This window comes from Cydia amplana, chromosome 16 (assembly GCF_948474715.1).
Source record: "Cydia amplana chromosome 16, ilCydAmpl1.1, whole genome shotgun sequence".
Lineage (NCBI taxonomy): Eukaryota > Metazoa > Arthropoda > Insecta > Lepidoptera > Tortricidae > Cydia > Cydia amplana.
Window position 1 is genome coordinate 6,012,739 of NC_086084.1, and position 13,344 is coordinate 6,026,082.

At 37.7% G+C, this 13,344-nt stretch overlaps 1 protein-coding gene and 1 non-coding gene across 2 annotated transcripts; one reads left to right on the forward strand and one right to left on the reverse strand.

Moving 5' to 3' along the window:
- Window positions 1-1,843: 1,843 nt before the first annotated feature.
- LOC134655282 (uncharacterized) lies at window positions 1,844-12,181 on the reverse strand. The gene is made up of 9 exons (XM_063510733.1): window positions 11,928-12,181; window positions 11,279-11,422; window positions 10,512-10,622; window positions 9,309-9,442; window positions 5,637-5,775; window positions 5,138-5,403; window positions 4,728-4,841; window positions 4,370-4,663; window positions 1,844-4,285 (listed from the first exon to the last, which is right to left on the reverse strand). The coding sequence occupies exons 1-9, from the start codon at window positions 12,043-12,045 to the stop codon at window positions 1,910-1,912; spliced, it is 3,696 nt and encodes a 1,231-aa protein (XP_063366803.1). The 5' UTR covers window positions 12,046-12,181; the 3' UTR covers window positions 1,844-1,909.
- On the forward strand, window positions 9,479-9,550 carry Trnae-cuc (transfer RNA glutamic acid (anticodon CUC)). The gene has a single exon. It is a non-coding gene; the product is annotated as a tRNA-Glu (tRNA).
- Window positions 12,182-13,344: the final 1,163 nt, after the last annotated feature.

Genomic DNA, 13,344 nt, shown 5'->3' on the forward strand with positions numbered 1-13,344 from the left:
AGAACTTTAAAACCGTGTATACGAATATAGTCGTCTTTTAAAGGATGTTTAGTTTAATATACGTATGGGTGGGTATTAATGATACTAATGATTTTAATAAAAGATTTCCCCTAGAATTCCCGGACTAACGGTATCGTTGGTTGATATGTTCTAAAGCTGTGTTTAACTTCACCTTATTTAATAGTTCTAGAACATAAACCTTGTCTTGAATAAGCTACGCCTTTTGCCTACGATTGCTTAGCGCTTCAACAGAGGCAGCAGTCATAGCACATGCATCTTACTTTAGAAACTTGGTGCGACGACACTTAACGTGGCAACAATTTAAAATTAAGTTAAAAAATAAAATCATGTTCATAATAATCGACACCTGTTAAATGTCAAACAACAAATACGTTATAAGGACCGCGCTTCTGTAGCACACTGTTTAACTTAGCTTCCAGTAACAGTAACAAACATTTATATTTTGGCCACTGTATACGCAGCCAAAACTGACAAGTTTGAGAACCAGTAAGACTGGACGGCTAAGCCATTTGCTACTTGAGATTACAGGCAAAATAACTGGCGTGCCTGCAAATATTGCGTTATGTTATGCCGAGTGTGTAACCGTTTTCCAGACGATATGCTAAACTAAGTAGCTATATATATTTTTTTTTGCATTTTAGCCGACGGACGAGATGTAGGTAGACTGAGTAAACCTATATGACATTCTTCATTTTCGAGAATTGCAGGTACAGTCAAAACAACTGTCAGCTTAGCATCCCTGCATACAAATATTGTATGCTTCAGGAGTGCTAAAGCTAAATAGTATTGCTGATTGTACACGTACACCACCTATTGGGTTACGGGATGTGTAAAAATAATTATAATCATAAAAAAAGAAAACCATTTATTCATACAACAATTAATATTTTCATAATCGCTTTGTAGAAAAACAAAGTAAGAAAATATTCATTTCTCTAACCTACGTATTAATTTCCTAAATAATTAACAACTGTTTAAACGTAATAAATCCAATAAATATTTGAGCCTCTAATCCGTACCAAACACCGAAGAACAATCCATCGAAAATGAATTTAAAGAATATTTTACAATTAAGTATTGTCACTGTCGTTCTATCTAAGTACAACTTAAATAATTACACTGAGAAACGAACGTTACCTATTGAAATGTATGACTAATCTTCGTTGTTCAATCGAAGTAATATAACTGAAAAAAAAAAGACCTTATCGCTGTACAATATTTTTTAAATTCACCCAAATATTTCCATCTCGGATCCACTAGATATAAAATATAATTTAATTGCACAACCGGCCGGTTATTGAATATACATACATCATTAATATCATTATCAACAACATAAACTAAGTAAACAAATAATTTTAAAATTAAAAAGAAAACTATAATTATTTTTATGACAATCTCCAATTTAGATGATATAATCTATTTTTTAATTATGTTTAAACAAGAACATACAATTACGTCAATGGTGGGCTGTATGATTATAAACTAATATTTATACAATTTTCTTGATTATTTTGTGGATTCCTCCAAACCACGTACGTATATTGAGGTAAAGTCGGACTTTAACTAGGTATTCTTTTACTAGGCACTTGTTTAAATTCTGTTGTTCACAACAATATCAAACTTCATAAAACAAAAGATAATGATATGATGAATAATAAAAATGATAATGACACTCTTAAGAAAAATAATCTCATACTTGACACTTACAACATTATTTACATTTAAACATTGAGTATTCTGTACATAATTGTGACACAAGTAAAGAATAATGACTCCTAATCAGCATACTTCTAACTGATATGTGTACCTTTTTTGTGTAGCGTTGGGTTAAACACTCAAATTAATAGATTAGCAATCTTTAATATTTACTCATCTCTGGTATTCATTAACATTCAACAGAGTGAACGAATGGGGGGTCATCTAATTGTGCAATGGAGGCGGCCGAGGCGCGCCCGTCGCGACCCGCTATTATCGAAATTACACTCCTGTGCTCCGAGTCACTGTCTCCGCTTAAAATTATATTCGTCTCACCCATGAACCCAGAATCAATCTGCTCTTGACTTTGTATCCTTTTCTGACCTTCATAACTGTACATTCCTAACTCAGCCAGCATTTGTTTGGATTCGTCAAAGTTACCGAAGAACACTGAATCTGTTTCAACGCTCTCTCCTCCAGATTCACTACGACCGTCGCAAAGCGATTCTAAATCATCAGTATCAGATTCAATTTGAAGAGGCGGTGTCTTATTAGTTACGGTTATAGATGGCATCATTATGTGTTCAGGTACAACAGTTTTTGGCGGTCGCAGTTGCATCAAGTATCTGGCCCTGCGTTTGGATTCGTTGGAGTCTGTGCTCATGTATCCAGAGTCTTCGGTTTTGTAAAGTTTTCTCAGATCTGTTCGACGCGATCTGGTTCGGGGTAGTCTGCGTCCGGATCGTCGGGCGTTGAGGTTCTCGGCTCTCGAATATGGAGGGAATCGATCCCTCTCTTCTAAAGCTCTTCTCCTTTCACCTGGTGGACTATCTCGGGTTGGAGCGGAAAATTTAGGAGAAAGATTTGGCTGCCGCTGTTTTGGTGGCACCGGTGGCCTAACGTCTTGCACATTGACTTGCCTTATCAGATCAGGAGTTTTAAGAGCAGCTACGAATCTTGATACTTCTTCGCTTCCATAAGGTACACTACCTCGCCTTTCATAGAATGACAAGCGTAATGAATCATCTTGTACCTTTGTTTTAGCTTCATAGATTTGTCTCAGGCTGCCAATCTTTCTCGTGAAACCAATATCGGGAGATTTTCTCTCTTGACTATGTATCTCCGTAAATTTGTGCTTGAAGCTGCCTCCAGATTTCAGAAGAATCTTGTCCACGCGTTTTTTAACTTCGCGCCTTGGCTTCCTGTCTAGTGTATCAGGATCAAAGTCGTCATTTAGGTTACGCCTCTTCTCTACCGGAGAGCCACTCACTTGAATAGTCAATGCCCCGGGTTTAGGTAAGTTATTATATAAAGGCTCCATGGTATTTATAAATACTTCGCTCACTGGTAGACTTCGGTTTTCATATTCAGAATCAACTGAGGCCGCGCTTGATACTTGATAACCTTCCACCGCTTTTCTAACATCGCGCCAGCTTTGTGACAATCTCTGTTTAGGAGTGGGTATAAGTGGCTGATATGGTGTTATGTTTTTCATTGTCATTTCAGGACCGCAAGCTAAAGAGAATCTCCTCTTTTTCAATAAATTATGGCGCTCTAAACTATCAAAATCAATTAATGGTTCACGTCGCCTCGTTTCTAAGAGATTATCGTCACTGAAATAATGCGAATCTGCTGCTAAAACGGGAATAACAATTTTGGGGGCTATTGGAGCAATCCTTTCAGTTTTCGTTTCTTCTAGTTCTTTGGGCTCGCCTCGACGACACTGATTTAGTTCCTGTATAACGGCTTGCATTTTAGCTTTTACTTCAGGGGCGACTGGTTGTTCTTCAGTTTTCGGAATTTGTGGTGGCATATCAGGAGGTGGAGGCGGTGGTGGTAATCTTTTTCGGACACGTCGAGTAGCGTGACTCGATGGACTTCGTTTATCAAGTGTAACCATTGTAGGAGCTTTTGTTTTTGGTTCTTCTTTTGCACTGTCTATCGCATTATCCTCTTTAGTAATTTTTTGATCAGACCCCCGTCTAACTTCTTTTCTACTGTCTAAGTGCACATGGGGAATGACATGTAAAGCTTCCTTCAAATTGGATTCCATGATCTTGATAGGTTTAGGTACCTCAATCATGATTGGTTCTGGGCTTTGACGAGGTAGCTCAGGAGTTTTGGGATCACTAACCCTCGGAGTTCCACTGACTTTAGCTACAGCAACTGGTTTAACGGATTTTGTTGAATTTGGCGGTAAAGGTACGTCATCTAACCATTTACGCACAATCTTCTGCTTGTAGTCATCACTAACGCACGTTTTGCACGAGTTAGATCGAGCTAAATCAACTTTGGCTTTCTGTTCTTTCTCGCTACTATTGCATCCTGGACACCCACCGCAATGGACGGCTCTTCGACTATTTTCTCGTTTCAAGCTAATAGCACTGAATCGACGTCCACGCCTCGCGCATGGAATATCCCAGCCTAGATCAATAGTATGATACAATTCTTCCTCTGGAATATCTGACAAAATCGGGATAAATCTTTTAGATGTCATCTTCTCTTTGGCAATGGACATGACTTCTCGGATTTTCACGAGGAATTCAAGAGCGGCTGGAGGCGGATTCTGAAAAAAGGAAGAAACTGTTAATGTTCTGTTAATATTCATATAATAATTATCTCAATTGAAATTATTTATTATTTCATGTACCTTCAAATGTTCTATTTCAAAGAACACAGGATTGAAGTACAACTTCCTTCTAATGGCCGGTTCACCATTCGATTGGGGCGGTTGATTCGCTGCATTTTCTACTCGATAGTCCACAATAGACAAGTCGGAATGCGGAGCTCGCTCGAAGGTGTCCGGAGAAGCAGAACGTCTTTGCAGTCGTTCTGTCACGCGTTCCGGTGTCGTGGCGGTTCGCACTGAAGGCCGGGCGGGCTTTTTCTTCATACGACTATTGTGAACCATCGCAGATACAACGTTAGGATTCATTTTCTGGAACTAATAAAAGATTATTAGTAATGTGTTATACACAAAAGTGGTCAATATAGGTGTCTTTATTTACCTTTTCTGAAGTATATGAATCCATTGTTTCTTCGGTGCGTTCACTGACATCTGACAGCCCGGCGTCATTTAGGAAATCTCCATCCAACTTCATCAAGGGATTTGTTTTCATTCTCTGCAACGACAAAATAGTAAGTCATGATGGGTAAGAGGAACATATGTATCTTATTTTGTCGGGGCAGTGTAAGCATTCCTTACAAGTGTTTCTCTTGCTCGGATCTGAACTTATTTAGTTAGCTAACAGTTTCAACATGTATTATATTAGATTTCAGTTTCATATTTCTCTCATTTGTACATTCATAAGTTCCAAAGATTTCTGAGTGATCTAATAAAACAATCGCAAGGAACTTAGTACATTATTGATCGAGATAAAATTGGTGGGTCAAAGATAAAATCTTTTAATTTACTTACCATGCTATCCAATCCTATTCTAGAGTCTAACGTAGAACCATTATCAGTGGACATGGTCGACGAGAAGTTCATTTCGGGGTCCTTCTCCTTTCTCTTCTGCCTCTGTTTGTAATGAACATAGAAAACAATGCCTGCTGCGTAAACGAAGACCAGCATTAAGACACAAACTCCGATGGCTAAGGATTCCAGAACGCTTAGACCTTGGCTTTGTGTCGCAGGCTCTGCTGTTACGACTTCTCCGGCATGGAAAGGTATCGAACGGACGTCTGTGAAAAAATAAGATATAAGGTAGATCCGAGTTGGACAATGCAGCAATGTTGGACATGGACATACAAATTCTTCATCAGCTCATCTAGGTAATGGAGATGAGAGTTTTCATATTGAGCCTTAAAGGAGCTCTTCTTTGGACAAATAGCTCTTTCGAGAGCTTAACTGAAAGACTGAGAAGTATCCCTTGCCCGCTGGTTTAAAAACAATTGTATTATTTGAAGGTACTGACCGATGTTATGTGAAGCGCCAGCCACGCGGAAGGCCGCACAGGAGGCAGCCAGGCGGGTTGGTGTCGGGGCCGAGCACAGCACATGAACTGCCACCAGCCGGCCCTCCAGGCGGTTGTGGAGCGTTGTCGAGCCTCGCCACTGGAGAAAAAAAGAATGACATCGTTAGTATCGTCAGCGGTTACAGATTAGGCGCCGATTATAAAACACGATACACTCACGACACTACCACCACGATAGGTTCACTAAGAGTTATTCAAGCGCACGCTGGATGTGGAGACGGAAAATCTAGGAGCAAAATTATTCCAAGGTCGTGCTTATTACATATCAAAATTATGCACAATGTGTTGGGCCCACATGAAATAATTAGCCTGATTTTTTTTCTCATTTACTCTCGAAGCAAGTTTAGTTGGATTAGAGTTTAGACCAAGAAAGCAGACTAAAAAAGGTTTTTTACAAAATGGGCTGTGCTGGCAAATATTTGAAAGTGTAAAGATGATATCTTCGGAGAAAATGTCGTTCCTTTTCGGGCGGCTTTAGTAAACCATTGATGGCATCAATCGGACAGCGGTCAGAACGCCGGGCGTTGAAATGCAGCCCTGATGAACTTTCAGATAAACACAAGGCGTGAAGGAGCAATTTGTACAATCCTTCCAAATATACTGCATTTAGATGTCTACACCGTGATAAAATATGTGACCGTATCAGGAGCCTTGCCGTGGCTTCCCAAATGCAGACGAATATATGTCTTGTAAGAGCCAACCAGCTTAAGAGTAACCATAAAACGAGAAATTATTGATGATAAATTGCTGATGAATAGTTTTTCTAGGTCAGTATCAGTTCCCAACTTTAACTAGCTACAATTCCAGACAGATTATGGCCAAGACAACGTATTAATTTAAGATGTTGTTCGCCTGTAAGTTGCATTAAGTATGTAAGTACCAAAAGGAAGGACGCCAAACTTATACCTACGGTTTTTTTGACACACTCCACAACGATGTTGCCTGGAATCGCATTTTATAGCCTTTATTTTTCTAAACCAACTGGTCCACTTGCCTGCGCTTGGCGAGGCATGTAGAATAACAACTTCAACTTAAAGATCAACGAGTACGTATTAAATGTACGTTCGCAACTTTTTTGGCCACATAAGTGATATTAAATGGCTGCGATGACATTAATATTACAATGTTATTAATTGTAGCAGATTTTATGAGGACTCTACACATTTTTTGCGGTACAAAAACTCAAGTATTATAGTATTATATTGACTTTAGATCTGATCATAAAACTGCCGTTTTTATGATAGTTTGTTTGGTCCATGTTTTACTTGTTATATTACTTATATTGTACTGTATGTAGCCTTATAAGGGTAAAGTACTCGTTACTTTCTTTTTGCGTTAATTTTATTAAAAATATTGATCTTTCTCCGACACAGTTTTCAAAAAAACTGGGGTATTTGACTTAACGTGAAAAGTAGACATAATGGTATTAGCCACTACTCAAAATGACCTCTGTTACTCTAATGAGTCGAATAGGCCCCCTGCTCGTTTGAACCACTCTGATTTAGATCACCCAAAAGCATATACGTACTTTGCACGCCTAAAAACATGTACTTTAGGTGCTTTAGGTATGTATACATTCCATAGTTCTATAAACCCTCACATTTTGGTTAAGACTGGATGAAACATTTGAAAAATAGATATAATTGTAAGCTACACAGCCACTTTTTCCCATAGAAAATTTTAATTTCTCGCCTTTTTCTACTGACAAGTTGGGTGTGTTTGAGTATATTTTCTTTTTCAATTAAATCATCATCAATATCATCATCGTAACAGCAATCTACTTATACAAACACAACCGTATGAATCCACAAATCGATACAAATATAATCTCCCGTATACTATCTGGATCATAAAAACGGTATTATCGTTTATCAGCATTTATTAGTGATCTCGTTTATTTGGCAGTGACTTTTATTATGCCTTCTGCGGCCTTGTAGATGATTGGAACTGGTTTTGAAGAAAACCAGCGACAATTCGAAGACGTAATTTTTGTTTATTTATATTTATTGTAATAAGTACAAGCTTAATTTGCATCGGACGGGTCTCTGTACGATAGGACATAATCAGATAAACGATTACATGACTACTGTCTTTCCTTTTTATTGGTACCTACCTACATAAATGTTAATTTGGGCCAATTTTTATGTGGTTGGAGTTTTTTCTTCGGATTTAAATTAAATTAGTCAGCTAAGTAGCCTTTACTATATTAACGCAATATATTTTGCACTATAGGAATAATAATAATAATAATAAAGGATGCAGAAGGCGGTGATCTTGGACACGGCGCGGATAGTCCGCCGGTTCCTCTCTCTGTGGCCCTGATCACCGGTAGCTTGGGCCCTGCCCCGCTGCCGGCGGCATTCTAGGTTAGGTTTTTTATAATGTGTTTATATGTTTTTTTTTTATTGTTTTGTAAGTGTTTTTATATTTTACTTTTATATTCATATTATAAAAACCCTAACTTAAGAGAAAAGATAAATAAAGAGATAATAATAATAAGCCTGACATTGTGATAATAGATCGATCGCAACGCCGGGCCGTGCTCGTTGACATCACCATCCCCCATGATGAGAATCTCGTGAAAGCCGAGAAGGACAAGTCCAGCAAGTACCTAGACTTGGCTCACGAGATAACCGCCATGTGGGATGTTGATTCGACGATCATTGTCCCGATAGTCGTTTCAGTGAACGGTCTAATAGCGAAGAGTCTCGACCAACATCTTGAGAGACTCTCGCTAGGTGGTTGGATCAAGGGTCAGATGCAGAAGGCGGTGATCTTGGACACGGCGCGGATAGTCCGCCGGTTCCTCTCTCTGCAGCCCTGACCACCGGCAGCTTGGGCCTTGCCCCGCTGCTGGCGGCACCCTAGGTTAGGTTTTTTATAATATGTTTATAAGTATTTTGTATTGTTTTTGTAAGTGTTTTTGTATTTTATTTTTATATCCATATTATAAAATAACCTAACTTAAGACCAAAAATAAATAAAGAGAATATAATAATAATAATCTTTATTTATTTACTTGAAACCTAATACAGTAAGTATTACAGCCTTATACAATTACAAAAAAAAAGGAAACAAAACAAAAAAAAAACTTATAAGTATTAGGTTTGTAAGTATTACTGGAATAAGAAATATTCCAGTAATTACTTCCACTGACATAGTTGTAAAGTGTATGAATGATTTTTTATTTCCTCTTTTTGATTAAATTCCTTCTTTTCACTACCATGGACATGGGAGACAATTAAATTTTGTTTTTCAGCGCATCTTGTTAGGTTATTATTATTAGATAGATACCAACTTTATAGCAAGATGTTGGGAAAGTCAGAGCTCTATATTTTAATTAAATACCTATATATGTATTATCAATAGGACTGCTATTAGTATGAAATCCATCCATGACTATGACGATATCCAAAGCCCACCTGTACATAATTTAATTCACCACGTTTTGATATCAACAATAGCCTAAAAATCGTGTCTCCGACCCTAATCCTGCCGCTTACAATTTTTTTTATTAAGAGCCAATGATATTAAATATTTTATTGTACTACTAACCCTTGTACTAATTCCTTGTACTAACTCCATAAATTCTCGTTTTTTTTACAATCTCACCTGCAAGAAAGTGCTTCCCTCATCCCGATACAGCCCAAACGGCACATCATTGTCGAGGAGATCTCGCAGCGTCACCCACCCAGACGGGGACAGGTACTGCGCACTGGTTACTGCGCACACCGCGTCTTCCACGTCTGAAATAGAGGGAAAATTTCAGTGGCTCCGACAAGTCCGGTATGGTCTAGTGGCTAGGATACCTGGCTCTCACCCAGGAGGCTCGGGTTCGATTCCCGGTACCGGAATTATCTTTTGCTATAGTTTTAGTTACATCCAGTGCCAGAAATAGCATTCTATTTTAAAATTAAGTGGCTAGAAATCGCTGCCGGAAATGTTGCTTTTGTGCTTCTTTTTGAGTGTGTTATTGAACATTTCTCAAAAAATCTGTACATTTCGATCACTACTTACATTTCTATAAAAATTGGTATGCTGGTAAAGTACATGAAGCTGAACAATTTGCACCATATTTCCTAAAATGTCCAAGAAAGTTTGTATGAAACATCCTTTTTTGTTACCAGATTTCCTTACACATTTGGTACCAAAAAAGTGATGTTTCATACAAACTTTCTTGGACATTTTGGGAAATATGGTGGAAATTGTTCAGCTTCATGTACTTTACCAGCATACCAATTTTTATAGAAATATATGATGTGATCGAAATGTACAATTTTTTTGAGAAATGCTCTTATCTGATCTATAGAATAAATACTACTACTTCTTCATCAAGCAGACAATAATGGGCTTTTTTTTTTTGTTGTCCCTACACTTTTTTTTTTCAAATTTGGGTTTTTTTATGTTATTTCTACTCAGAATCACGAGCTCTTTCTATCCTAATAGGAGAAAAAAGTGTCCCAAAATTTCCATACATTTTTCGATCTTTCCATTCCGCGACCGCCATACAACGTCTATGAAAAATGGTGACGTAATGGAAATAAAAACCTTAGGACACTTTTTTTCTCCTATTAGGATAGAAAGAGCTCGTGATTCTGAGTAGAAATAACATAAAAAATCCCAAATTTGAAAAAAAAAGTGTAGGGGACAACAAAAAAAAAAGCCCATACACCTTTTCATTCATATTATAGGCACATACCTACCCACTTTCATTCAAATGTTTATAATTTTTTTGATATGGAATTCTATATTTTTTTAAATATTGGAGATAAAGAAGTCTCTCGGAGCATTAAAATTGTAAGAAATTATATTTACCCGTAAAAACAATTTCTTTGGAAGGATACATGATTTGTCCCTTCAGCGGCAGAAACACCAGCGGGATCTGCGTCTTCGTCGCGCCGCGGCCGAAGCTCGCCATCACGCATTCTGAAAATATATGTCTGTTAAAATAGTTATTTACAGTACATATGGGGCTACTTTTCCGCACTAGTGCGTAAAATAGCACTTTTCGTGCGTATGTCGAAACTTTAAAGTGCCATATGTACTGTAAAACGTTGTTCGATACACGTGCGAATAGGTAATTCGCAACTCGTGTCGATTTAAAACACGACCGAAGGGACACGTGCGAATTACCTATTCGCACGTGTATCGAACAACGTTTTATATGGCACTTTAAAGTTTCGACATACGCACGAAAAGTGCTATTTTACGCACTAGTGTGGAAAAGTAGCCCCATATGTACTGTAAAGTATAATTTCACTTTCTTTTTACATACTTCTCGGAATTCATTATCGGAACAGAACAGATTATACCGTCTATATGGTCGACACACGTCCTCTGGTCCTCACGGAACGGACGTATATCTCTGCCGCATTTATATTACCTACGCAACCCTCGCCTAAGGCAGCGCGTTGCCTTGAGACATATACTGAGTCTACTTGGAACATAATTATCATACCGTCTATATGGCCGACATTTCGTCCTCTGGTCCTCACGGAACGCGCGTGTATCTCTGCCTCATTTACCTACGCAACCCTCGCCTAGGGCAGCGCGTGAGTCCACTTGGAACATAATTATCATACCGTCTATATGGCCGACACACGTCCTCTGGTCCTCGCGAAACGCGGGTGTATCTTGGCCGCATTGACACACACAGCCCTGGCCGCCCATGGGCAGCGCGGTGCCGTGAGACTCCTCCATGCAGCGCGTCATTCCGCAGTCGGAGCCTGAAATACAAAAATATACCTATAGGACTTTTAGGAGCCATTATTATATATCCTACTTTCAAAGCAAGAAACTTTACACGCATGTAGCTGATGCCAGGAAGAAAAAAATATATGTGGAAATAATTTGTAAAGAGGGTATTTGTGCCCCCTTTTCCTCTTTTGTATCACATTTTGCAGATTTTCACCGTTATTAGAAAATCGGCTGTAGTAGAAAAAAAGTTACCTACATCAAAATTGTCAATATACTTTTGAAGTTAGAAAAATGAGCCGTACCTACTAATATGTAAGTAAAGTAAGAAAAATATTTAAATGAACATTTGAATTATTTTCGCTAAACCTGTACAAAAATAAATTAAATTTAGATAATAGCCTTTCTCCAATAAATCACTGCCTTAGCAAAAGCTGTTAAACATGTGGGTCAAAGTGAAAGTGACCCACTTAGGCATACGCCATCAATAAAATATTTGAAAAATAAAATAACATTTAATTTCGTTTTGATACTTACTGACAAGGGCAAAGGCATCTCCTGTAGCGAATCTCGTAACGTTCGCCAGCGCCACCTCTCCGCCCGGAGTGGAAGCGCCAGCACCGACCGCCAACACCAGAAGCAATACCAGAGCCATCTCTGTTGGAGTACGCGCAACTAATTCACAAATACGCTCGGCCAGTCATTCTCTGCTTGCTCACTAGGTGGCTTCTGACTTTTGGACTCGCATCTTGTGGAAGTTTTGAATTTTCGCGCTCAATCATCTTCGTGTTCCAGCCCAATCTGCGAGAGAAAATTTCGTTTGTTAGACTTTTTATCATAATATTGTTCAACTACAATCCATTGTCACTCGTACAATTTGAATGACATAGGTATATAAAATTTATATTGATTGCCCAAAATTTGGTCGAGATTATAGTTTTGTTTTATTTATAGAGACACGTGTTGTTTAGTCGAAACGACTCAAGTTCAGCTTAGGTAAGCGTAATAAAGTGCTAAAAAAGTATAAAAATCTTGAATTACAAACACCTTTGGAAAATATTCGATAACCTCAACCTTCCCATCCTCAGCAAAATGTAAAGATGAAGTTTTGTTATAATTATTTCGAAATTAATTTTAAATCCTAGGCATCCTAGCAATTTTCTTTGGTTAAATCTAACGGTTTCATTCAAACCCTCTTCAAACCCTTTTAATTTAAATATGAGATTTAAAATTATGTACCTACATTTGCTGCGAGTATTGAGTTACATTACAAGAGATCCGACCATGTAATCCAATATGAATTTAAACTTTATACCTCTCATTTAGTTTTGGTTAGACACGTAAATAATGGCTTATTAATGCTAACGAGCGACCTAATAGGTAAATAAATAAGAGAATAAACACAAATTCATACAGCTAATCAATATTCATGTGCACGAAAAATTCAGTTATCACACAGGTACGCTACTTTCCAAAACTTATACAAATCGCCTAGCTCATGAATAATGTATGACATATAATGAACATCTGTAGCGTTTTAGCTGCTAAAATAAATAAAATTCCAGTTTTTCTTGATTTGCTAGGTGTGTCAAATCAATAGACCACGCATAATTTGTGCGATATAGGTATCCTAGCGCAGAACATTTTTAGTGTTTATTATACCAATAGGATTTCGTGACTTGCAAATATAAATTAATTTTCAGTGATTTTTTGAAGAATTAAAGTTATGTTTAGTGGCTGATGATTTTGACTACCTATACTTATTATCTACAATCTACATAATGGTTACTATACTCGAACAATAGATGTAAATCTGTAAACTGTACAGAACTGCAATTATATCTAAACATGCTTTTTAGTTATATTATGTTACAATATTCTAATTGGACGCATTATCTTTAAGGAGCTCATTTGCACAAATAAGTCCTTATCAACCGGTACTTACATAATTTTA

What these genes read in the sequence shown, in the direction of transcription:
- LOC134655282 (XM_063510733.1), bottom strand. Translation starts at nt 12,045, where the DNA reads ATGGCTCTGGTATTGCTTCTGGTGTTGGCGGTCGGTGCTGGCGCTTCC. An exon ending in ATTCATATACTTCAGAAAAG is followed by an intron (nt 4,664 to 4,727) that starts GTAAATAAAGAC and finishes ATCTTTTATTAG; the next exon opens with TTCCAGAAAATGAATCCTAA. An exon ending in TTGAAATAGAACATTTGAAG is followed by an intron (nt 4,286 to 4,369) that starts GTACATGAAATA and finishes TCCTTTTTTCAG; the next exon opens with AATCCGCCTCCAGCCGCTCT.